At 45.3% G+C, this 25,823-nt stretch overlaps 1 protein-coding gene across 6 annotated transcripts in view; it reads left to right on the top strand.

Moving 5' to 3' along the window:
* PIP5K1C (phosphatidylinositol-4-phosphate 5-kinase type 1 gamma) overlaps nucleotides 1-25,823 on the top strand; it is a 171,335-nt gene that overhangs the window by 123,556 nt on the left and 21,956 nt on the right. For 2 of the 6 annotated variants that reach the window (XM_075352568.1, XM_075352567.1), the window contains exons 17-18: nucleotides 22,638-22,712; nucleotides 22,930-23,013. The exons of 2 other annotated variants lie outside the window; for them this stretch is intronic. In XM_075352568.1, coding sequence (XP_075208683.1) covers nucleotides 22,638-22,712; nucleotides 22,930-23,013 — 159 coding nt within the window. Of the gene's footprint in view, nucleotides 1-12,945; nucleotides 13,050-22,637; nucleotides 22,713-22,929; nucleotides 23,014-25,823 lie in introns of those variants that run through there. 2 more of the 6 variants (XM_075352569.1, XM_075352571.1) reach the window with 2 other exon arrangements.

The following is a 25,823-nucleotide window of genomic DNA, read 5'->3' as shown; positions in this document are numbered from 1 at the left end:
GCAACCAGGTGAGAAATACAAAGACAGGTGTGTCTTACCTTCAATCAAGCATGGTGGTGGGAGTGTCATGGTTTGGTGCTGCATGAGTGCTGCCAGTTGTGGGGAGCTATAGTGCATTGAGAGAACCATGAATGCCACCATGTACTGTAATAAAGTGAAGCAGAGCATGCCCCCCCCCTCCATTTAGAAAGTGGGCCTCAGGGCAGTATTCCAAAATAAAGACCCCAAACAAACCTCCGAGATGACTACTGCCTTGCTAAAGAAACTGAGGGTAAAGGTGCTAGACTCTCTATGCATGTCTTCAGACCTAAACCCTATTGAGCATTTGTCGGGCATCCTGAAATGAAATGTGGAGGAGCGCAAGTTCTCTAACATCCACCAGCTCCATGATGAGGAGTGGTAAAGGATTCCAGTAGCTCTTGTGAAGCTCTAGTGAACTTCATGCCTAAGAGAGTATTGGGAGTGCTTGAAAATAATGGTGACCACACAAAATTTCTTCAGCGCTCTATTGGGAGACCCAGACGATTGATTGGGGTATAGCTACTGCCCTCCGGAGGCCACACAAAGCACTACACTAAAAAGTGCAAGGCCCCTCCCCTTCTGGCTATACCCCCCCGTGGTATCACGGGTTCTCCAGTTTTCAAGCTTTGTGCGAAGGAGGTCAGACATCCACGCATAGCTCCACAGATTTTAGTCAGCAGTAGCTGCTGACTATTTCGGATGGAAGAAAAGAGGGCCCATATAGGGCCCCCAGCATGCTCCCTTCTCACCCGTGGATGGTGTTGTAAGGTTGAGGTACCTATTGCTGGTACAGGGGCTGGAGCCCCACATGCTGTTTTCCTTCCACATCCCCTTGTAGGGCTCTGTGGAAGTGGGATCCTGCCGGCCTCTAAGCTCTGACGCCGGGCTCCATCCACAGACCCAGTTGAACCTGATGGATATGGAGCAGGAGTACAATCAGGGACATGGCCCTGCATCATACAGGTACTCTGTGTCCCCGGCAGGCACAGACACACTCCGGGCTGGCTGGGTGTTGTAGTGCGCCGGGGACCGTAACGATTGAGTTGGTGTTCCTGCAGTTTACTGGGGGACTTTTGTGTTGTGGGAACGCAGCGCCGACCCCCACTGGACCGGCGGCGCTGCTGTGACTTGTAGTGCGCCGGGGACACGCCGACCGCGCTTTTACGGCGGCGGCGTTTATAAATCCAGTCCCCGGCTTTTGCGGCCTAGCTCCGCTTCGTTCCCGCCCCCACCCTGTCAATCAGGGTAGGGGAGAGACGCTGTGTCGCAGCAGCGACGAGGGCTGGAGCCTGATTTACATGCTCCAGCCCTCTCACTAGGCACAGAGGGAAGCAGGCTTCCCGCTCTTAGCCAGGAACGCCCAGGGCCCGCCCCCCCTCCTCTCCCAGGACGCCGGCAGCCATTACATGCAGTCTGGCTGGAGGAAGGACGCAAGGCTCTGGGAGACCTGGACTAGGGGGCTTTTGGCGACCACACACCCGCTCTTAAGCGGGCGGTAAGCGGCATTTCAGCTGGCCCCTCTAGTGCCTCAGTGTGTATTGGTGTACTGTGTCACCAGATATATATATTTATTTATTTCTTGCACTGTGAGGTCGCTTCCTGGCTGGGTACCCAGATCGCTCTGAGGAAGCAGCAACATGTCATCCACAAAACGCAAGGCTGCCAAGGCTAGGGCTGTGTACACTGCGTGTACTGCATGTGGGGCTGCTCTACCAGCAGGTTCCAAAGACCCCCATTGTGTGCAATGCTCAGATCCGGTGCTGCTTCGCCAGCCGGAGTCCGGAGGGGTAGTGACCCAGGCTGAGACGCTTGTAAGTCCTGCCCCGGTGTCAGGGACAGACTTTGCAGTTTTTGCTGATGGAATGTCTGTGACTATGGCAAAAATCCTTGAAACTTTGCAATCCATGACTGGGGCTCAGTCTATGGACACGGCGAGGTCTCTGTCCTCTAATCCCCCTCAGTTGGAATTAATCCAGACTGCAAGGGGGTCCCCGGCTTCCCAGGCTGAGTATTATGACTCAGATGATAGCCCCAGCCACCCTAAGCGAGCTCGCTGGGAAAGACCCTCAACGTCATCACACTGCTCAGGGTCTCAGCGCAATCAGTCGCCCTGTGATGCGTCTGAAGAGAGTGATCAGGAGTCTTATCCTGGAACCCCTCTCAATCTGGATACCCCGGATGGGGACGCCATGGTAAACGAGCTTATCTCAGCCATCAATAGACTGTTGGATATTTCTCCCCCAGCTCCTTCTGCAGAGGAGGCAGCTGCAGAGCAGGAGAAGTTTCGTTTCCTCTATCCCAAGCGTAAATTGAGTGCTTTCTTGGATCACTCTGACTTCAGAGAGTCAATCCAGAAACACGACGCTCATCCAGAAAGGCGTTTCTCTAAACGTTCTAAGGATACACGTTTTCCTTTCCCCCCTGATGTGGTCAAGCGCTGGACCCAGTGTCCAAAAGTAGACCCCCCGATTTCCAAACTTGCAGCTAGATCCATAGTTGCAGTGGAGGATGGCGCTTCACTTAAGGATGCCAATGACAGACAGATGGACCTTTGGTTAAAATCTGTCTATGAAGCTATCGGCGCGTCGTTTGCTCCAGCATTCGCAGCCGTATGGGCACTCCAAGCTATTTCAGCTGGTTTAGCAAAAGTGGATGCTATCATACATCCAGCGGTGCCGCAAGTGGCGTCCCTTACCTCGCAGATGTCTGCGTTTGCGTCTTACGCTATCAATGCGGTCCTAGAATCTACCAGCCGCACCTCAATGGCGTCCGCCAATTCGGTAGTTTTGCGCAGAGCCTTGTGGTTAAAGGACTGGAAAGCAGATGCTGGTTCCAAAAAATGTTTAACCAGCTTGCCTTTATCTAGAGATAGACTGTTTGGCGAGCCATTGGCTGACATCATTAAACAGTCCAAGGGTAAAGACTCTTCCTTACCCCAGCCCAGATCAAGCAAACCTCAGCAGAAAAAATGGCAGCAGAGGTTTCAGTCCTTTCGAGGTTCGGGCAAGACACAATTCTCCTCGTCCAAAGGGACTCAGAGGACGCAAAGAGTCTCAGATTCCTGGCGGGCTCACGCACGCCCCAAGAAAGCAAATGGAGGAACCGCTTCCAAAGCGGCTACCTCATGACTTCCAGCCCACCCCCTCCGCATCTCCGGTCGGGGGCAGGCTCTCCCGCTTTTCCGACATTTGGATGTCACAGGTCAAAGACCGGTGGGTGACAAACATTTTGTCTCGCGGGTACAGAATCGAGTTCAGTTCTCGTCCTCCAGCTCGGTTCTTCAGAACCTCCCCACATCCAGACCGAGCAGATGCCCTGCTGCAGGCGGTGGACTCCCTAAGAGCGGAAGGAGTAGTGGTTCCTGTACCGCCTCAGGAACAAGGGCGAGGGTTTTACTCCAATCTCTTTGTGGTTCCAAAAAAGGACGGCTCGTTCCGTCCTGTTCTGGATCTAAAGCTGCTCAACAAACATGTGCACGCCAGACGGTTCCGGATGGAAACCCTCCGCTCTGTCGTTGCCTCAATGTCTCAAGGAGACTTCCTTGCCTCAATAGACATCAAAGATGCTTATCTCCACGTGCCAATTGCTACAGAACATCAACGTTTTCTACGTTTTGTGATAGGAAACGACCATCTTCAGTTCGTAGCTCTGCCATTCGGTCTGGCGACAGCCCCCCGGGTCTTCACCAAGGTCATGGCGGCGGTGGTAGCAGTCTTGCACTCTCAGGGACACTCGGTGATCCCTTACCTAGACGATCTACTTGTCAAGGCACCCTCTCAAGAGGCATGCCAACTCAGTCTACATGCTACGCTGGAGACTCTACAGACGTTCGGATGGATCATCAACTTTCCAAAGTCGAATCTGTCACCGTCACAGTCGCTAACGTATCTTGGCATGGAGTTTCATACTCGAGCAGCGAGAGTGAAGCTTCCGCTGAACAAGCAGCGGTCCCTACAGACAGGGGTGCAATCCCTCCTTCAAGGCCAGTCGCACCCCTTACGGCGCCTCATGCACTTCCTCGGGAAGATGGTGGCAGCCGTGGAAGCAGTTCCCTTTGCGCAGTTTCATCTGCGCCCACTTCAATGGGACATTCTCCGCCAATGGGACGGGAAGTCAACGTCCCTGGACAGGAAAGTCTCTCTTTCCCAGACGGCCAAGGACTCTCTACAATGGTGGCTCCTTCCCACCTCATTGTCTCAGGGAAGATCCTTCCTGCCCCCATCCTGGGCAGTGGTCACGACAGATGCGAGTCTGTCAGGGTGGGGAGCAGTGTTTCTCCACCACAGGGCCCAGGGGACGTGGCCTCCGCAGGAGTCCACCCTTCAGATCAATGTTCTGGAAATCAGGGCAGTGTATCTTGCCCTACTGGCCTTCCAACAGTGGCTGGAAGGAAAGCAGATCCGAATCCAGTCGGACAACTCCACAGTGGTGGCATACATCAACCACCAAGGAGGGACGCGCAGTCGGCAAGCATTCCAAGAAGTCCGGCGCATTCTAATGTGGGTGGAGGACACAGCATCCACCATATCCGCGGTTCACATCCCAGGCGTAGAAAATTGGGAAGCAGACTTCCTCAGTCGCCAGGGCATGGACGCAGGGGAGTGGTCCCTTCACCCGGACGTGTTTCAGGAAATCTGTCGCCGATGGGGAGTGCCGGACGTCGACCTAATGGCGTCCCGGCACAACAACAAGGTCCCGGCATTCATGGCGAGGTCGCGCGATCAAAGAGCTCTGGCGGCAGACGCATTAGTTCAAGATTGGTCGCAGTTCCGGCTCCCATACGTCTTCCCACCTCTGGCACTCTTGCCCAGAGTGTTACGCAAGATCAGATCCGATTGCAGCCGCGTCATACTCGTCGCCCCAGACTGGCCGAGGAGATCGTGGTATCCGGATCTGTGGCATCTCACGGTCGGTCGACCGTGGTCACTGCCAGACCGACCAGACTTACTGTCCCAAGGGCCGTTTTTCCATCAGAATTCTGCGGCCCTGAACCTGACTGTGTGGCCATTGAGTCCTGGATCCTAGCGTCCGCAGGATTATCTCAAGGAGTCGTAGCCACAATGAGACAAGCTAGGAAGTCAACGTCTGCTAAGATCTACCACAGAACGTGGAAGATTTTCTTATCCTGGTGCTCTGCACAGAGAGTATCCCCTTGGCCATTTGCATTGCCCACCTTTCTTTCCTTCCTGCAATCGGGGTTGGAAAAGGGCTTGTCGCTCAGCTCCCTTAAAGGGCAAGTCTCGGCACTATCTGTGTTTTTTCAGAAGCGTCTAGCACGTCTTCCTAAGGTGCGCACGTTCCTACAGGGGGTCTGTCATATTGTGCCCCCGTACAAGCGGCCGTTAGATCCATGGGATCTGAACAGAGTACTAGTTGCTCTGCAAAAGCCGCCCTTCGAGCCTCTAAAGGACGTTTCCTTTTCTCGCCTGTCACAGAAAGTGGCGTTTCTTGTTGCGATCACATCGCTTAGGCGAGTGTCTGAGCTGGCAGCTCTGTCATCCAAGGCTCCCTTCCTGGTGTTCCACCAGGACAAGGTAGTGCTGCGCCCCATTCCGGAGTTTCTCCCTAAGGTCGTATCCTCGTTTCATCTTAATCAGGATATATCCTTGCCTTCCTTTTGTCCTCAGCCGGTTCACCGGTATGAGAAAGACTTACGTTTGCTAGATCTGGTGAGAGCACTCAGAATCTATATTTCTCGCACGGCGCCTATCCGCCGTTCAGATGCACTTTTTGTCCTTGTCGCTGGCCAGCGCAAGGGGTCGCAGGCTTCTAAAGCCACCCTGGCTCGATGGATCAAAGAACCAATTCTGGAAGCCTACCGTTCTGCTGGGCTTCCGGTTCCTTCAGGGCTGAAAGCCCACTCAACCAGAGCTGTGGGTGCGTCCTGGGCTTTGCGACACCAGGCTTCGGCTCAACAGGTGTGCCAGGCAGCTACCTGGTCGAGTCTGCACACTTTCACCAAACATTATCAGGTGCATACCTATGCTTCGGCGGATGCCAGCTTAGGTAGAAGAGTCCTGCAGGCGGCAGTGACATCCCCGTAGGGGAGGGCTGTTTTGCAGCTCTAACATGAGGTATCTCTTTACCCACCCAGGGACAGCTTTTGGACGTCCCAATCGTCTGGGTCTCCCAATAGAGCGCTGAAGAAGAAGGGAATTTTGTTACTTACCGTAAATTCCTTTTCTTCTAGCTCTTATTGGGAGACCCAGCACCCGCCCTGTTGTCCTTCGGGATTTTTTTGTTGTTTGCGGGTACACATGTTGTTCATGTTGAACGGTTTTTCAGTTCTCCGACGTTATTCGGAGTTAATTTGTTTAAACCAGTTATTGGCTTCCTCCTTCTTGCTTTGGCACTAAAACTGGAGAACCCGTGATACCACGGGGGGGTATAGCCAGAAGGGGAGGGGCCTTGCACTTTTTAGTGTAGTGCTTTGTGTGGCCTCCGGAGGGCAGTAGCTATACCCCAATCAATCGTCTGGGTCTCCCAATAAGAGCTAGAAGAAAAGGAATTTACGGTAAGTAACAAAATTCCCTTCATTTTCACTTATGACACAATTTGGCAATTTTCACTTAGGGGCTGTACTCACTTTTGTTGCCAGTGTTTTAGACATTAATGGCTGTGTGTGAGTTATTTAGAGAGCGCACCAAATTTACACTGTTATAAAAGTTGTACACTAACTACTTTACATTGTATCAAAGTGTCATATCTTCAGTATTGTCACATGAAATATATAATAAAATACTTGGTATGGAGTAGGTTGGGGGTATAGTGTAGTGCCTAGCTCAGTGTAGCTTGAGTATCTATTATTGCATTATGGTGTAGGTTGGGGATATAGTGCTGCGTCTGGTGTGGTGTAGGTTGGGGATATAGTTCTGCGTCTGGTGTGGTGTAGGTTGGAGATATAGTGTGGTGTCTGGTGTGGTGTAGGTTGGGGATATAGTGTGGTGTAGGTTGGGGATATAGTGTGGTGTCTGGTGTGGTGTAGGTTGGAGATTTAGAGTTGCGTCTGGTATGGTGTAGATTGGGGATTTTATAGTTGCGTCTGGTATGGTGTAGATTGGGGATTTTATAGTTGTCCCTACTATAGTGTAGGTTGGGGATATAGTGTTGTGCCTGCAGATGTGAGGTGGGCTTGGAGATGTTTGAAGGCCAAGTAAACAACCTTCGCATGTTTCTAAAATTATCCTTCTTGTGTTTCTAAAATTATCCTGTTAAAAGAGGGCGTTAGAGAATAATTTTTCTATGAAGGAGCATAATTATTCTGCAAGAATCTTTAGATAGGTGTAGGTAATACAAGTTAAAGTAACATCCACAAATTCCCCGTGAATGTTATGATCAGGGGTTTCCCATGAGATCATAGCCCAGTATTACACTTCTCCCAGCTTGCCATCTCTACTAGTTTTATTACATCATTGTCCAATTCCTTTGCTCATGTGCTCCTTGAATGTGCTACGTGCAGAGAACAGCATAGGTATTATAACTACTTTGCGGCTACATAGCCATATGTGAAGTAAGCTACAATGTATTACTCTTTTATTGGATTGGACCTAATAGCTAGCATTCACTTCCCAGGTGCATCAGTGAGCCTTGGGCATCCATGACCCTATCACCGGTGATTTCTTTCCCCAGACCACTATTTCTAGGTACTAATCACTGCACACTGGAATTGCCTTATAAAACCAGCTGTTTTGAAGATGCTCTGCACATAGCTACTTATTACTATGCAACTTTTATTTATTATCTTAAAAACTGATCTGGGTCTACGAAGACCCAACAGCTCTGTCATGAACACCAAATGCCTGGCATTGTCCTATAGGAGCAAAGCCATTATTGATTCTCCTATCGACTGCCTAGCGCTCATTACTGCAGGCATGGGACCTGCACCGCCCACTGTCAAAAGACAATGGATAGATGGTGAAGGTTAATGATTTGCATGATTCTGACCATATGATTTAGCAGTGATCAAGGCTAAAGACCACGTCTCACTAAACGACATCGCTGCTGAGTCACGGTTTTTGTGACGCAACAGCGATCTTGCTAGCGATGTCGCTGTGTGTGACATCCAGCAACGACCTGGCCCTGCTGTGAGGTCGCCGGTCGTTGCTCTATGTCCTGGACCATTTTTTGGTCGTTGCTCTCCCGCTGTGAAGCACATATCGCTGTGTTTGACAGTGGGAGCCAACGATCTGAATGTGCAGGGAGCTGGCTTCTGGCAGCCTGCCATAAGCTGGTAACCAAGGTACATATCGGGTATCCAAGCAAGGCGCTTTGCTTAGTAACCCGATGTGTACCATGGTTACTTTTGCAGGGAGCCGGCTTCTGGCAGCTGCGGACGCTGGTAACCAAGGTACATATCGGGTATCCAAGCACAGCGCTTTGCTTAGTAACCCGATGTGTACCATGGTTACTTGTGCAGGGAGCCGGCTTCTGGCAGCTGCGAACGCTGATAACCAAGGTACATATTGGGTATCCAAGCATGGCGCTTTGCTTAGTAACCCGATGTGTACCATGGTTACAAAGCACAGCGTCGTTACACAGGTCGCTGGTGGCTGATATCTGATCGCTGTGGAGATCTGCCTGATTGACAGTTCACCAGCGACCATGTAGCGACGCACAAACGATCCCTGCCAGGTCAGATCGCTGGTTGCGTCGCTTAGTGTGACGGTAGTCTTAGCCACCCCAGGATTATGATGAGGTTAGATCTTAGATAAGGATTAGGTTTCCAAATATGTGTGTTAACAATGTCAGAAGATCAACATATGAACATTGCATCAAATTTACAAACTGAATCCTGCCTCTTCCTCATTTTTGGAATATAATTGCAGTAAGTTGCTTGTATATAACCACATGATCATTGGGCGTTTGAGGGTGATGGGCGTTTGCTGTTGTCTGTCTTTATAGTCAGGACTTGAAGAAGCTCTGTCAGCACAGAATGACTGTTCGAACCAAGAACAAGTGCTCTGTGCATCATGACGTGGCCAAACATATAATTGTACTTTCCCACCTGCTTGACCTCCATCTATCTCTGCCCTTCCCTGGCCCTATGAAGCTGGAGCTGTCAATCAAAAACTATAAGGGGGTGGAGATAAAAGGAAAACTGGCATATGAGAAGGTGCACTTAAATGTTTGGCCGCGCCATGATGCATCCAGGGCCTGTACTTGGTTTGAACAGTCATTCTGTGCTGACAGAGCCCTTTGTTTATCTAGGGTGTTTCATGCATAAGATTCTCAGCTGTGTGCAGAACTACATTATTTATTTTTTTTCATACGTTGTAGTAGACCCATAATATTAATCTTCAGCAAATGTAATATATTGGTCCCTTGTTGAGCCAGTTTATTGCAAGTAACCCTTTAAAAACTATTGTTACATTTATAATCCTAGGGGCAAAAGATGCTACTTGACCTGTTCATGGGAAGTGCTTCATGGGCTGAAACACTGGGGTTATGTGGTGAATAAACACCATTCATTTTCCCTAAATAGAGCAATTCAGTCTTCCTTTATATTGCTGAGAAGTCTTCTGAAGCCAAACTTTTGATTGGTAGAGAATGCCCTTCTATACAGCTGAGAAAATGTGTTCCTTTCATTTTTAAAGGGGTTCTCATCTTTTAGAAAACTTTGACGTGTGCTGCAATAAAGATTGTGTAAAATAGGACAACTCCTTCAACTTTATATCTTAAGCCAGCTTTACACCTTACAATTAGGTATGCGATCTCGTATGCGATGTGACACGCCCAGGTCGCATATGAGATTGCACGTAGGTCGTTCATTTGCTGTCACACTAGCGTTAGTAGTCTATGTTAAATTGATCAATTTTGTGTGCGATCCTTTAGATCATGTGTTCTGTGACGTATGCATTGGGCACCTTTTTTTTTTTTTTTTATTTATTGACTTGCCAAGCGTGTGTAATGTAGGGATGCGTTTTTACTATGTCATCTGCCATTCAGCTCTGCTACATGGCCGCTGACAGCAGACACAGACAGCCATGTAGCAGCGGTGAATGGTAGTTGACAGCAGACACAGACAGAGCCGCACGATCAGAATGAACTCGGGTGAACCTCACCCGACTTCATTGTCATGCTGCGGCTCTGTCTGTGTCGCGTCCTGATTAGCGGTCACCTGTGAAGGATTCACCGGTGACCGCTAATCTCCTGAGTAACTGAATTGAGCAGCCCTCTCTCATACTCACGATCCCCGATCCCCGGCGCTGCACGGCATTCACACTGCTCCGGCGGCTTTTACTGTTTTGAAAAAGCCGGCCGCCCATTAAACAATCTCGTATTCCCTGCTTACCCCGCCCACCGGCGCCTATGATTGGTTACAGTGAGACACGCCCCCCACGCTGAGTGACAGGTGTCACACTGCACCCAATCACAGCAGCCGGTGGGCGTGTCTATACTGTGTAGTGAAATAAATAATTAAATAATTAAAAAAAACGGCGTGCGGTCCCCCCTAATTTTAAAACCAGCCAGATAAAGCCATACGGCTGAAGGCTGGTATTCTCAGGATGGGGAGCTCCACGTTATGGGGAGCCCCCCAGCCTAACAATATCAGCCAACAGCCGCCCAGAATTGCCGCATGCATTAGATGCGACAGTTCTGGGACTGTACCCGGCTCTTCCCGATTTGCCCTGGTGCGTTGGCAAATCGGGGTAATAAGGAGTTATTGGCAGCCCATAGCTGCCAATAAGTCCTAGATTAATCATGTCAGGCGTCTATGAGACACCTTCCATGATTAATCTGTAAATTACAGTAAATAAACACACACACACCCGAAAAAATCCTTTATTAGAAATAAAAAACACAAACACATACCCTGGTTCTCCACTTTAATCAGCCCCAAAAAGCCCTCCTTGTCCGGCGTAATCCAGGAAGGTCCAGCGTCGCTTCCAGCGCTGCTGCAATGAGGTGACCGGAGCTGCAGCAGACACAGCCGCTCCTGTCACCTCCACGCAGGTAATGAAGACAGCCGCGCGATCAGCTGAGCTGTCACTGAGGTTACCCGCTGTCACTGGATCCAGCGGTGGATGCAGCGGTGGCCGCGGGTAACCTCAGTGACAGCAGCTGATCGCGCTACTCAGTTGCTGACTGGAGCTGACCGGAGCGGCGGTGAGTAGCGCGATCAGCTGAGCGGTCACTGAGGTTACCCGCGGCCACCGCTGCATCCACCGCTGGATCCAGTGACAGCGGGTAACCTCAGTGACAGCTCAGCTGATCGCACGGCTGTCTTCAGTTGCTGTATGGAGGTGACCGGAGCGGCTGTGTCTGCTGCAGCTCCGGTCACCTCCATGCAGCAGCGCTGGAAGCGACGCTGGACCATCCTGGATTACGCCGGACAAGGAGGGCTTTTTGGGGCTGATTAAAGTGGTGAACCAGGGTATGTGTTTGTGTTTTTTATTTCTAATAAAGGATTTTTTCGGGTGTGTGTGTGTTTATTTACTGTAATTTACAGATTAATCATGGAAGGTGTCTCATAGACACCTGACATGATTAATCCAGGACTTATTGGCAGCTATGGGCTGCCAATAACTCCTTATTACCCCGATTTGCCAACGCACCAGGGCAAATCGGGAAGAGCCGGGTACAGTCCCAGAACTGTCGCATCTAATGCATGCGGCAATTCTGGGCGGCTGTTGGCTGATATTGTTAGGCTGGGGGCTCCCCATAACGTGGAGCTCCCCATCCTGAGAATACCAGCCTTCAGCCGTATGGCTTTATCTGGCTGGTTTTAAAATTGGGGGGGACCGCACGCCGTTTTTTTTAATTATTTAATTATTTATTTCACTACACAGTATAGACACGCCCACCGGCTGCTGTGATTGGGTGCAGTGTGACACCTGTCACTCAGCGTGGGGGGCGTGTCTCACTGTAACCAATCATAGGCGCCGGTGGGCGGGGTAAGCAGGGAATACGAGATTGTTTAATGGGCGGCCGGCTTTTTCAAAACAGTAAAAGCCGCCGGAGCAGTGTGAACGCCGTGCAGAGCCGCGCCGGTGATCGGGGATTGGTGAGTATGAGAGAGGGGGTAAGAAGGATAGACTGACATGGACAGAGAGAGAGGGACAGAGATAGTGACGGACTGACAGAGATTAGTGAATGACAGACATTGTGAGGCGCTTCAGAACGCAGCTTTCAGCTGCGCTCTGAAGCAGACCTTTGTTAAGCTGCGGTGCAGAGCACACACCTGCGCACATAGCCTCAGACATCACAATCGTATGAGGGATGTCACACGTTACAATTCACTAGTTTCGTACTACCAAACGTCCAATGTATGAGGAATAGACGACGTGTATGCGATCACCGTATTTTCGTTCAATCTTGATCGCATGTAGGTTTCACACGCAAATACGGCACGAACGATGCCGGATGTGCGTCACTTACAACTTGACCCCGACGACGGATTGAAAGATCTATTGAAGTGTGTAAAGCAGGCTTTAGGGTGTTCCGTAAAAAGAGGTTCCCCAAAACCCCATTGTGTACTAGAATCTTGGCAGGTCATGGAGGGGAAAGTCATTTGTGCATATGTGATCAATACCATTGTAACCATTGTTTTAATTTTTCTCCGTAAATTAAAGTACTCACAAAAAGTTATGGATATTTTGCTTCTGGGTGAAATTTCAAAATGATCCTAAAATGCACTTCTAACCTTTTCATGTGAAATGAATTTGACCTTCTCTAAACTTTTGAAAGCACTCGTCCAGCTGATCAATGTTTCAGTAGTTTTTGCACAACTTACTATTCTCTAGCAAGGATCTAAATGGTAAAATTCACAACAGGTGTTAGATCCATGAATCGCCCAATAAATTTTGGGGTTCAATTAAAATTGGTATGTAAACTGTCCTCATCATGCTATTCACATTTTAACATCATTAGACCAAGATGACGCTTAACAATTGATCAACAGTAGCTTGTCGTTGCTTCAAGCAGGATGTCTCAGACTGAAGTGGCCATTGAGATTAGAGTGTCACAGCGTGTCATGAGCAGGTTCCAACAGAGATGCAGAGAGAATGGAAGAGTTACATGAAGGCATAGAAGTGGACATCCTTTTGCTACATCCCACACTGATGGCCGCTTCATTGTGAACAATGCCGTTCGGAACCAGATGATGAATATCACACAACTCCAGAAACATTTAAGGGAGGTGAGAGGCACCCAATTGTCATGTCAGACCATTCGAAACTGTTTACATCAGCGTTGTTTGCATGGTAGATGACTTGCAAGAACACCTGACCACTCCAGCAGGCATAGGTGTCATCATCTTGCTGTACAAGGGACCAGTGGACCTCATTGTTATTTGCTAATGAAAGCTAATCCATGCTGAGCAGAAATGATAGCCGCCAACGATGTTGGAGATGTCAAGGAGAGCTCTATGCATCAGTCACCTGTAGGCAGATGTGTCTAGTCAATACAGAACTGCCCTACACTTTTTGAATGGTGCAGTAACAAGCCCCTACTACTGGATTAACGTCATTAATCCAATCATTGTACTTCTGCATGAATAACAGAGGCCTCATTTCATCTTCATGGATGCCAATTCTCCAGCTCATCCAGGTTGCATTATTAGGGAACAGCTACTAGAGACTGGGGTATCTCAAATGAAATGGCCTGCACTTTCTCCAGACCTGAATCCCAATGAAAACCCATGAGATCAGCTGAGTCATTGAGTAAAGGCTTGGAACTCTGTACCTCAGAACCTCAATGACCTGATGCCCGTCTATCAAGAAGAGTGGGATGTAATGCTCAGCAGACAATAACCTCATTTGTGAACAGCATGAGACGTTGTCAAGTGGAAATTGAATGCTCAAGACAAGTTGAGACGTTTACATTTTTCTTTAGTTGGGGGGAGGGGGGGTGGTGGAATATATACCCACCACTGTTGTTGGCTGTTGTTTGAGATGAGCAAATCACCATTGCATGCTTCTACCTAAATGCCCTATCTTCATGATGAAATATCACTGTAACGTGAACTTTACGTTTTTATATAAATTTCACCTGAAAGCCAGATATCCCTAACTTTTTGTGAATAGTCTAATAGTACACTTGAGAATAAAACATTTTCTAAAAATGTATCTTATTGGAGAAATCTACTTCTTTATCCTCCATGACTGCTCTCTAATTTCATGGGTAACATCTGCCTTCAGTGAATACGGATTTTCCCATGTTTGAAATAGATGACCGTTTCAGTCTGCGGAAAAATACACGACTGACCCTTGAGTAGTGGCACATCTCTTAACCGGTTTACTTCTGCTTTCAGTAACACAGGTAACTGTTTTAAAAGAGGAGACTGGACCTATTTGATTCCCGTTGTGGTACATGTATTCTATGGCTGCAGAATAAAATGTAAAGGTACTGCATGTGCACACTACCTCTTGCTTAGGCAGATTGTTCCTGGAAACCCTTCTGAAAAAGTCCCTCAAATTTGCCACTACAAATGAACATAGTGCTCAGCAATGTAAAATTATATTGTTGTGTACATGATCCATCTTTTGTTAATTCTTTTAATCACTTCAGGGTCTTGGATATGTGTAGTAGTTAGTAATAGTGTACTCATTCTTTGGGCGGCTTCCACTAAAATGCAGCGTCTAATATGATGGTGTATTGGGCTCCACTGACAGATTTTGACAATGTTTGTTAAAATTCAGTATACTGTAAAAAAAAAAAAAAGGTACGGAATAGAATAGTACACTACGATGTATTTTGCACAAAGAAATTGTACATTTAGTGGATGCCATCATTTTCTACAGTTCATGAATGCCGCTATACGGCTTTGGTTACTGGCAACATTTAATAAATTCTTTTGAAAAGCTCCCTGGTAACCTATAAACAGATCTATTATAATAGTGATTAAAAATAATTTTATATAGCACCAACATGTTCTGCAGCACTATACAATTGAACGGGGATATGTACAGACAATAAAGACATTACAAAGCAATACATAATTAAGTTGGACTTTCCAAAGGCATTTGATACTGTACCACATAATAGCCTTATACTAAAGCTCCAGAAGCAAGGACTAGGGAAAACTATATGCAACTGGGTAAGGAATTGGCTAAAAGATAGGAAACAGAGTAGTCATAAATGGTACATTCTCTAAATGGGCAATAGTCAGTAGTGGGGTGCCGCAGGGATCTGTGCTAGGACCGATTCTTTTTAATCTCTTTATTAATGGCCTTGTGGATGGGATTGATAGTAAAGTGTCAGTCTTTGCTGGCAACACCAAACTATGTAGGATATTAAAAACAGACCTGGATAGTACAATATTACAAAAATATCTGGATAAGATGTCAGAATGGGCAGATACTTGGCAAATGAGATTTAATGTTGATAACTGTAAAGTAATGCACATAGGATGGAGTAATCCTATAGCTGCATATACATTAAATGGAAGTAAACTCGGGACTACAGAACAGAAGGATTTGCGTATTCTCATTACAAATAAGCTGAGCAGCAGCACTCAATGTCAAGCAGCAGCTGCTAAAGCAAACAAGATATTAGGGTGTATAAAAAGAGAGATTAGATCCCGTGATCCCAACGTATTGATACCCCTCTATAAATCACTTGTAAGGCCACATCTGGAATATGGGATCCAGTTTTGGGCTCCACATTTTAAAAAGCACATTCAGAAGTTAGAATCAGTTCAAAGGCGGGTAACTAGACTATTACAAGGAATGGAAGGCCTTCCATATGATGACAGGTTGAAAAAGTTAGCTATGTTTAGCTTAGAAAAAAGATGTCTCAGAGGAGATCTCATTTATATGTATAAATACATGTGTGGTCAATATAAAGGACTGGCACATGACTTATTCCTTCTAAAGACAATACTAAGGACCAGGGGGCATTCACTGCGAGTGGAAGAAAAGTGATTCCGGCAGGTAAATAGGAAAGGGTTCTTTACAGTTAGGGCATTCCACAGTCTGACTGTTCTATCACAAGAGGTAGTAATGGCTGACACTATAACAGCTTTTAAAAAAGGGCTGGATGATTTCCTCAGTACACACATTGTTGGTTATAAATTACTTGGGGACAAAATGTAGAACTGGTGGAGGAAGGTTGAACTAGATGGTCCTATTCTTTTTTCAACCTATGTAAGTTACAGTAGGAGTGAGGGCCCTGCTCATAAGCCTACAGTTGATAGGGAAATGGGGTGGGGGGGATACCCAATAGGTAAAATGTGCTTCTTATGTATGGTCCAGCCATCATTTTAACAAATAGGGGATTTCAAACGAAGATTACAAAGTGCTATTGAGTGGATGGAGAATGTGGAGACGGAGGAGTAAGAGGGACCAGATTTTATGGAAAAGTTAGACAGAAATTAGCGTTTAGTTGATATGATTTGCATTTATTAAAATATCAAAACTGTTACAAACTGTGCACATTTTACCCTTAAACCAGGGTTATATCACACAAAATCATTAATATTTGCCACATGTCTACTTTATAAATTTTGAAAAAAATAATTTTGTCCATGTTATGATTTTTTTTCTATGTTAGGGGTTAAAAGAGCAATTTCTCATTTTTCGAATAAAATTTACAAAAACAATGTTTTTAGGGACCACATCACATTTGACATGACTGAGGGGTCTATGTGACAGCAAATACCCAGAAGTTACACCATTTAAAAAAACTGCACCTCTCAAAGTGCTCAAAACTACATTCAAGAAGTCTAATAACCCTTTAGATGCTTCACAGAAATGAAAGCAATGTAGAAGGGAAAAATGAAAATTTTACTTTTGCCAGCAAAAATATTGCTTTATTCCCAAATTTTCCATTTTCACAAGGGTAACCGGACAAAATGGACCATACCATTTGCTGTGCAATTTCCCGTGAGCACACAGATACCCTATAAGTGATGGAAAAACTACTGTCTGGGTGCACGGCAGAGCTCGGAACAGAAGAAGCACTCATTGACTTTTGGTGCGCAAAATTGGATGGAATAGATAGCTGACGCCATGTCACATTTTACAGAGCCCCTGAAGTGCCTAAACAGTGGAACCCCTAATAAGTGACCCCATTTTGGAAACTACACCTCTCAAGGAATTCATCTAGGGGAGTAGTGAGCATTTTTAAATCACAGGCGAGTCTCAGAATTGTGTAACATTGGGCTGAGTAAATGAAAAATTACCATTTTATGCAATTAAATGTTTCTTTAGCCCCAAGTTTTTAATTTTTAAAAGGGCCAATAGAAGAAAATGAATGATACAATCTTGTTACGTGGTTTCTCCCGAGTATGCAAGATGTGGTCGAAAACTACTTTTGAGGCACAGTGCAAAGCTCCAAAGGGAAGGAGTGCCATATTATAATTAAGATTTTTCTGGAATGGTTCTAGAGTGCCATGTCACATTGGCAAAGCCCTTGTCTTGCCAGAGAAGCAACCCCACCACCAGATAAGAGACCTTGCTTAACAAACCATACTCTTTAATGAATTAATCTAGGGGTGTAGCAAGCATGTTGACATCACATGTGCCTGACAGCATTGTATACCATTGGGAGGTGAAGAAAGATTTAATCACATTTTTACCACTAAAATGTTGTTTAATGCCAAGTTTCTAATTTTTTTTTAAGGGCCAATTGGAAACTATAGACAGTTTGTTGTGCAATTTCTACTGAGTGCACCAATACCCTACATGTAATCCATACCAACTTGTCAGGTACAGCGCAAAGGTCAGAAGAGAAGGAGCACAATATTCTATGCAGATTTTGCTGTTCTGGTTTGTGGATGCCGTATCACAATGGCAGGGCCTCTGAGGTGCCGGAACAGCAGAATCTCCCATAAGTGACCCCAATTTACAAACTGCACCTCAGTGAATTCATCTAGGGCTGCAGTGATCATATTCACATCACAGATGTGTCACAGAATTTTATACTATTGGGTGGTAGAAAAACAAACAAACCATTTTTTACCACAAAAATGTTTAGTCCCAGATTTTACATGTTCACATGTAGAAATGGGTAAAAATTGCACCAAAAATGTGGCGCACAATTTCTGCTAAACTGGCAAAAAACCCACATGTGGCTGTGCAGTACTGCTTAGGCCTCTTTCACACATCAGTTTTTTCCCATCAGTCGCAATCTGTCGTTTTGTGAAAAAAACAGATCCAGAGCTGGATCTTTTTTTTTTTTTTTTTTTTTTTTTAAGTGACTTGTATTAGCGACGGATAGCCACACGTTTCATACATTGTGCGACGGATCTGTCAAAAAATTTTTGTCCAGCCAAAGTCCACAGGAACATTTTTTATGTGCGTCGAAAAAACGGACAGCAATGGATCCGTCGGTGTCCGTCGTTTGTTATAATGGAAGCCTATGGGCGCAGGATCTTTTGCAATCCGTCAAATAATGGATTCTGGTGACGGAGCAGTTTTTTTTGTTGTGGTTTTTTTTTAACCGAGCATGCTCACTTTTGTGTAAATTCCATTCTGGTCAGAAAAAGTCTCTCTCGATGGGGTTATATAGGATTTCAATACCAAATAACCTTTGGCATGACAAAAGTAGTACGACGGATTCGTTTTTTTACAGGGGTCCATTGTATCAGTTTTACCACAATCTGCAACGGATCCATTGCATCAGTCACAAAACGGACTTTGACTGATGGAAAAAAAATGTGTTAAAGAGACTCGAGAGGGAAGGAGCACTATTTGACACTTGGAGCACAGATCTTCTTCCTAGAATAGTTTTAAGACCCCATACAGAGAGCCCCTTGTGTCCCCATTTTGGAAATGAAGTGGGCTCTCCGCAATACAGTAATGCCAAATATTTGGATGCTAGATGTGGCTTAGGTACACTGTGGGGCTCAGAAAGGAGGTGGGTATTTGAATTTGTACTTGGCAGAATTTGCAGAATATCTTTTGGGGGGAGCCATAGCGGTTTTCCATTGCCTTTGTGTTAATAGTAAGGTGAAAATTCCTTCTATCTCTATTGACAAATGATGTACCTGTGTGGGGACGTTTTTTTCTGTGATTGAGTTGAAGTTTTTCTTGGAAACATTTTACATATAATTTTGGATCACATTTATCCCCTGCTCTACACTGCACTCTAAATCTCCAAATGACCTGATTCAGATGACAACCCCGAGAAATCTGTTCACTATAATGAGGCAGTAGAGTTACTCTAGACACTAACCACACGACCCATAGAATATAATACCACTGGGTACAAAAAAGTGTGTAAAAATGCACAAATATTGGTGGTAAAAATTGTTTTAATTTATTGAATCTTTATTACATGCAAAAACAGTTATATAAAAATAAATAGGAAAAACCACTTCAGAGAGACACGGCCAATACCCAAGTACGCGTATGAAATTACAATGGATAACTTTCCCAAAAATATATTTTTTTTAATATTATTTGCACATGCATATCATTACCTCAAAAAAATCCAAAGTGCTAAAGTGCAATTAAGAATATCAAAATGCCAATAAAGATCAGCAACAATAATAAATAATCCTCTATGAAATACATCTATTGCTGCATCTAATCATAAGGGTGATAAAAATTTCCTCACAAAAATCAGGCCTTCATTTGATACATAAATCCAAAAAATTTAGCAAAATAGGATGGTTTACGGTTTATCCCATATATATAAATGCAGCAATGTAGCTAATAAGACAATTCACAGTATCTAGATAACACTAAATCAAATAAAGTGCCTTGTGCACAAATGTAAACTTAGATGACACTTTGATAGCAACAATGCATCAGCACATGTGTGAACGGAGAGGCAATCAAAATACTTCGTCACCACTACACTGGACAACTGCCATCTATAATACCGCCGTGAGCCGGTGCATTAAGTTGCCCACCGTGTCATATACTTGAATTACTCAGATCGGGTTAAAGTTGATGTACATTAACAACCATTGTCATGGTCAATGGAACGATTTGGCATTACCTTAAGATGAAAACTGGATACAGGCGGCATGTCCCTCAACCCCACCCACACCCCACCCCTGACACTGGACACTGTCTGGCCTCTGTTCTGCGTTGTCCTTTTCAGAAGTGCACAAAACTGCTTGACCGCACTTTTATGAAAGCTTAGAAAGACAGATGCCACTGGACCATAGGCAAACACAGGCCAAAATGACTCCCTCTGCCTCATTATAGTGAATTTTTCATGGGTGTTCTTTCTGAATCCTGTATTTTTTACAGATTTACATGTACAAATGACACCAGAAGATTCAATACACACTATCTATAAAGACACATCTGCATGTTTTTACACTATCTGACATGAAATCAGAATAAAGCGTTCCTGTTTTTGGTCAATTAGGAACCAAAATTATTTATATTTGCCAAATGCAAAATAATGAAAGAGAAAAAGTTTTAAGACATTTTTATTATCACTTTTACATACACTAAAGGGTGCTTTACACGCTGCAACATCGCTAGCGATCTCGTTTAGTGATGTGACACGCCAGATAAGATTTCCCAAGATCGCACATAGGTCATTTGTTTTGAAGCGCCGGTCACATGTGCGATCTTGGCAAATCGTATGTGCGATCTGGCGTGTTACATCGCTAACGAGATCGCTAGCGATGTCGCAGCGTGTAAAGCACCTTTTAGAGTACTATGCCTTTAAACAATATGGGACAGCCCAATCATGATGTCATGTCTTTGGAAGCTTCTGATAGGTTTATTGGCAACATCTGAGTTAGAGACACGCCTGTGGATGTATTTTAATGCACATTTGGAACACACTGCTTCTTTGTGTAGCATCATGGGAAAGTCGAAAGAAATCAGCCAAGATCTCAGGAAGTGAATTGTGTATGTGCACAAGAGAACATTTATTTATTTTTTTTTACCCATAACATGAAATTAAGGTTAATGACTTTCATTAAATAATGGTCAGTTTAACTTAAAGCTGAATGTATCCCACATCATTAATACTGCATCTTCATTTAGAAAAATGCTTGTCTACCAAGGGCACAGAGCGATGGTAGCATTCTATTTTAATTTAATATAGAGCAGTACATCTGTGTGATGATCCATGCCATGCCAGCCCTCAGCATACCATAAGGGAATGGCGCACAAATACCCCCTCCCCCTTGAAGCCCAGCCTGCCCCTGACTATATCTCTAGTTTCAGGAGAACTTGCAGCAGAAGTCTGTCTGACTCTAGTGTCTCCTCTATATCCTTTTCTCTGTAGTATTTTACAAGCACCATAAGCCATCTCCTATATTAGTATCTTCACAAAATTAGTTACCCTTAAATTAGGAGTAAAAGATTAACTCAAGAAGAGATTTCTCTGATGAGATGTATTACAAAGTTGCTTATTTTGTATTTGTAATATTGATATGAAATAAAAGTGAAACGAGACTTGCTCTTTCCAAGGATGTTCTTTTATGGCTGTTTACTGCTTATTAGTTCACACATTGCTGCAGTTTTTTCATCTGATTTTGCAGTCAGAAAATCCACAGTGAAATATCATAGCAATGTGTACGGGGTTTCAAAACACTTCGGAACGTTCATATACTCCCCTTTTTTACCGACACTTCCATGGCTCCTTTGCCTGATGATTGTGTAGTACCCGACCACCTTTGGTAGTCTGGGGACCCAACAAGAGGGCCAAAGAATTGCCTGGAAAGGTGAGTATAGTGTGTTACTTGCTCCACTGTGTACCGTCAGCAAGATCTGTACCAAATTGTGCAAATTGAGAATTTGCTGCTGCAGATTTCTCTGTGGATACTTGCCAATTTGCTGCAGACATTTCTGGAGCTAATCCGTTGTGTGTGGATATCTCCTTCAGCTGCCCTTTATGTCCTAATTCAAATTGCTGTAGGTTTTTTCATTAGGATTTTCATTCATTTCCTACCTGTCATTTTTTTCATATTTTATTTGATGCATGCTATATGATTGTAAGTATTACAGACTACTTTGGATTGACATCTAAGTAGTTTCTGTACATGAGAACGCAATGTATGCAATAGCGCAGGATTCCAGAAGTGTGGGCTACATTTTCCATTTTACCGTCCTACAGACATTGAGAGTAACGCAGCTGTGAAGTGTAATTCTTGCACCAGTAAGTGCTACATAAATATCATGCGTGTGCAGTGACTGGCTGTTAACATTTTTTTTTTTTATTTCTAATAATAATCCACAAGCTGTACATTTAACAATGTTTTGTCAATATTGCTATTTTCCAAGTTTTGAAAGTTTCATCTTTTACTTTTCCAGCTTGTAAAAGCTTCATTTTTGACTTTTCCAGCTTGTGAAAGCTTCATTTTTGCACTCCAAAAATTGCAGTATATTAAGTATCTCTAATCCTAGTTCTAACACAATCCAAAGCTCTAAATCCAACACATTTCTGTAACTATTCTCTATACAAGAATTTAATTTTCTCAAGTGTATGGTCTTAAACTGGACTCTGCATGTCCTCTGCTTTAAGAATAATTGCTATTCTCCAATATTGCATGGCTCTGACTCCCCTCCCTCTTATATTTCTCTCTATTTTTCTTCTATTTTGCTTATGTATAGAAGAGTTTCTGTTCTCCGATCCCTTTCCAAATGTTCTGTTCTGTTTCTGGCTGTGTATCATGTTGTGTGGCAATCTCATCCCATTCTGCGTCACTTTATTCATCCTTCTCTCACCTCTGTGTTGGATGCATCTCACCCTTCAAGTAGTTCACGGATGGGCGTTATTGGGTGTATTCCCCCCGCCTCGAGAGGATTCACTCTGCTTCATCATCCACTGACTTTGTGAGTACGATCAGTGCAATCATTTCATTTAAGGTGACAAGACAAAGGCTAAACATTAGTCAGATGAGTCTAACCCTAGTATCTTCTGTAGTAGTTTTAGAGGCTCCTGTAGACCTTCCAGGCATATATGCATCCGTTTATTTTGTTCTTATTTTCTTCTCTTCCCCCTCCCCTACTTCCTGTTTTGCCTTTATTTTTCTCCTCACCGCTTATGTAGCCTCCAGATGACCGGAGCTGGATATATTCTCCACTCCACTTTAAACCCCAGGTTCAATCTGTCTCAGACGAGGAGAGCGACACAGTAAGTTCTTGAAGGAAGCATACTAGCACTTGTTTTGTGTTTGTTTTTGGATAATTTAAATGTCGAAAGGTTTTTGACATTAAATTATGGTTAGAAACCAGCAAATATTTAAAGGGCACCTGTCACCAGATTTGGTGACTATTCGCTGCGGCCACCACCAGTGGGCTCTTATATGCTGAATTCTAACATGCTGTATATAAGAGCCCAGGCCGCTGTGTAGAACGTAAAAATCACTTTATAACACTCACCTAAGGGGCAGTGCGCTGCAGTCTGGTGGGATGGGTATCTCCATTCTCCGGTACCGGTGCCTCCACTTTCGGCCATCTATGTCCTTCTTGTGAAGCCTGTGTGCATGACACATCCTACATCATCCACACTAGCCAGCATTGAGGTCCCACGCAGGCGCAGGACCTCAATGCCAGCTAGTGTGCATGATGCAGGACGCGTTATGAACCCAGGCTTCAGAAGAAAGAGGACAAAGATGGCCTAAAGAGGAGGCGCCAGCACCTGAGAATGGAGTATATAATATTAAGTGATTTTTACGTTCAACACAGCGGCCTGGGCTCTTATATGCAGCATTCTAACATCTCTCTATATAAGAGCCCACTGGTCATGGCCGCAGTTTACAGTCGCCAAATCTGGTGACAGGTTCCCTTTTTAAATTTGCACAAAAAAAAGTCCAATTCCACAATTTTTTTTGTTTTTTATTTACAGTGTTCAGTATATGGTAAAATTACCTGGCAATATAATTCTTTACGTCAGTACAATGACAGCGATGCCACAAATGAATAGTGTGTGTGTGTGTGTGTGTGTGTGTGTGTGTGTGTATATATATAATATCTCTATGTACTGTATGTATGTATAATATATGTGTGTGTGTGTGTGTGTGTGTGTGTGTGTGTGTGTGGGCGCGCGCGCGCGCCGGAAAGAGAGTTGGGGAAAAAAAAATGTGCATGGCACAATTTTCCGAAACTTTCCACCATTCTTTAGTAGATGCAATGTTTGGATCACTGGCGTTTTTAGGATTATCGAAATGACAGGTATAGATAACTTCAGGAGACCCCAGCCATCATGACAGCCAATTGCGTCACGGGGGCGCTGTTGTACACATGGAATGACGCAGCCCCATTCCGGCGCACTGTAAATGCCACTGTCAGTAAACGACAGCGCCATTTAACAGTTAAGAGCCGCAGGTCTGCTCTATGTGCAGCTTATACTAAGTCGTGCTCAGAGAATATGGACTGCAGGTGTCATTTGACTGTAAAGGTACCGTCACACTAAACAACTTACCAGCGATCCCAACAACGATACAACTTGATGGGGATCGCTGGTAAGTTGCTAGAAGGTCGCTGGTGAGATGTCACACAGCGACGCTCCAGCGATCCCACCAGCAACCTGACCTGGCAGGGGTCGCTGGAGCGTCGCTACACGGGTTGCTGGTGAGCTGTCATACAGGCAGATCTCACCAGCAAGTGACGTGGAAGCATGCTGCGCTTGGTAACTAAGGTAAATATCGGGTAACCAACCCGATATTTACCTTGGTTACCAGCGCACATCGCTTAGCGCTGGCTCCCTGCTCTCCTAGCCACAGTACACATCTGGTTAATTACCCGATGTGTACTCCAGCTACACGTGCAGAGAGCAGGGAGCCGGCACTGACAGTGTGAGAGCACACTGCTTAGCTCTGACTCCCCGCTCTCCTAGCCACAGTACACATCAGGTTAATTACCCGATGTGTACTGCAGCTACATGTGCAGGGAGCAGCGCACACTGCTTAGCGCTGGCTCCCTGCTCTCCTAGCCACAGTACACATTGGGTTAATTACCCGATGTATACTCTGCTACACGTGCAGGGAGCCGGCACTGGCAGTGTGAGAGCTGCAGACGCTGGTAACGAAGGTAAATATCGGGTAACCAAGGCAAGGGCTTCTTGGTTACCCGCTGTTTACTGTGGTTACCCGCGTCCGCAGAAGTCGGCTCCCTGCTCATTGCACATTCAGTTGTTGCTCTGTCGCTGTCACACACAGCGATGTGTGCTTCACAGTGGGAGAGCAACAACTAAAAAATGGTCCAGGACATTTAGCAATAACCAACTACCTCACAGCAGGGGCCAGGTTGTTGCTGGATGTCACACACAGCGACATCACTAGCAACATCGCTGCTACGTCACAAAAGTTGTCCATCAGCAGTGATGTTGCTAGCGATGTTGCTTAGTGTGACGGGGCCTTAAGTGTCACATTGTACTATATGGAGAGAGAAGGGGAGGAGGAATGAGCAGCATGAAAGTGAACAGACAGGAAACCATTGTGCAGAGCTCTGTAACAAGTGTTTCACCTTGTAAGAGCGTGGATCAGATACAGACAGCTCAGCACTGCTGTCATATGTCTTATATGTTGAGGAAGCTTGCATCTGCAATCTAAAAAGTGAATGAAGAGAAGGTATTCCCCTCTCTGTGCTGTGCGGTCTGAGAGAAATCATTCTACCCCAAGCTCCCAGTGAATTGTAAGTTCCAGACAGAGAATGCAGGTGAGGAAACTGCAGGAGAGAAGTAACATAATGGCCAGATATTGTTATTCATCATGTACATACACCAGACAATTGTTAAATGAATAACACATCTCTGGTTACATGGGATTAATTATAACTGGGGGCGAACAAGGGAGAGCTTCATTGAAGTAGGACCTCCTGGTGTGGACAGGAAATTACAGCAGAGGAACCCTTGGGGAAAAAGACAGTGAGTCTGAGATTTATTTATGCAGAGGCAGGCACTTACACTTCCTAGGCCAAAGCGTTTTGGGGTTTTTTGCCTCT

Source organism: Anomaloglossus baeobatrachus, chromosome 1 (assembly GCF_048569485.1).
Source record: "Anomaloglossus baeobatrachus isolate aAnoBae1 chromosome 1, aAnoBae1.hap1, whole genome shotgun sequence".
Lineage (NCBI taxonomy): Eukaryota > Metazoa > Chordata > Amphibia > Anura > Aromobatidae > Anomaloglossus > Anomaloglossus baeobatrachus.
The sequence above is the reverse complement of the archived record's forward strand: the minus strand, read 5'-3'. Positions and strand labels throughout refer to the sequence as shown.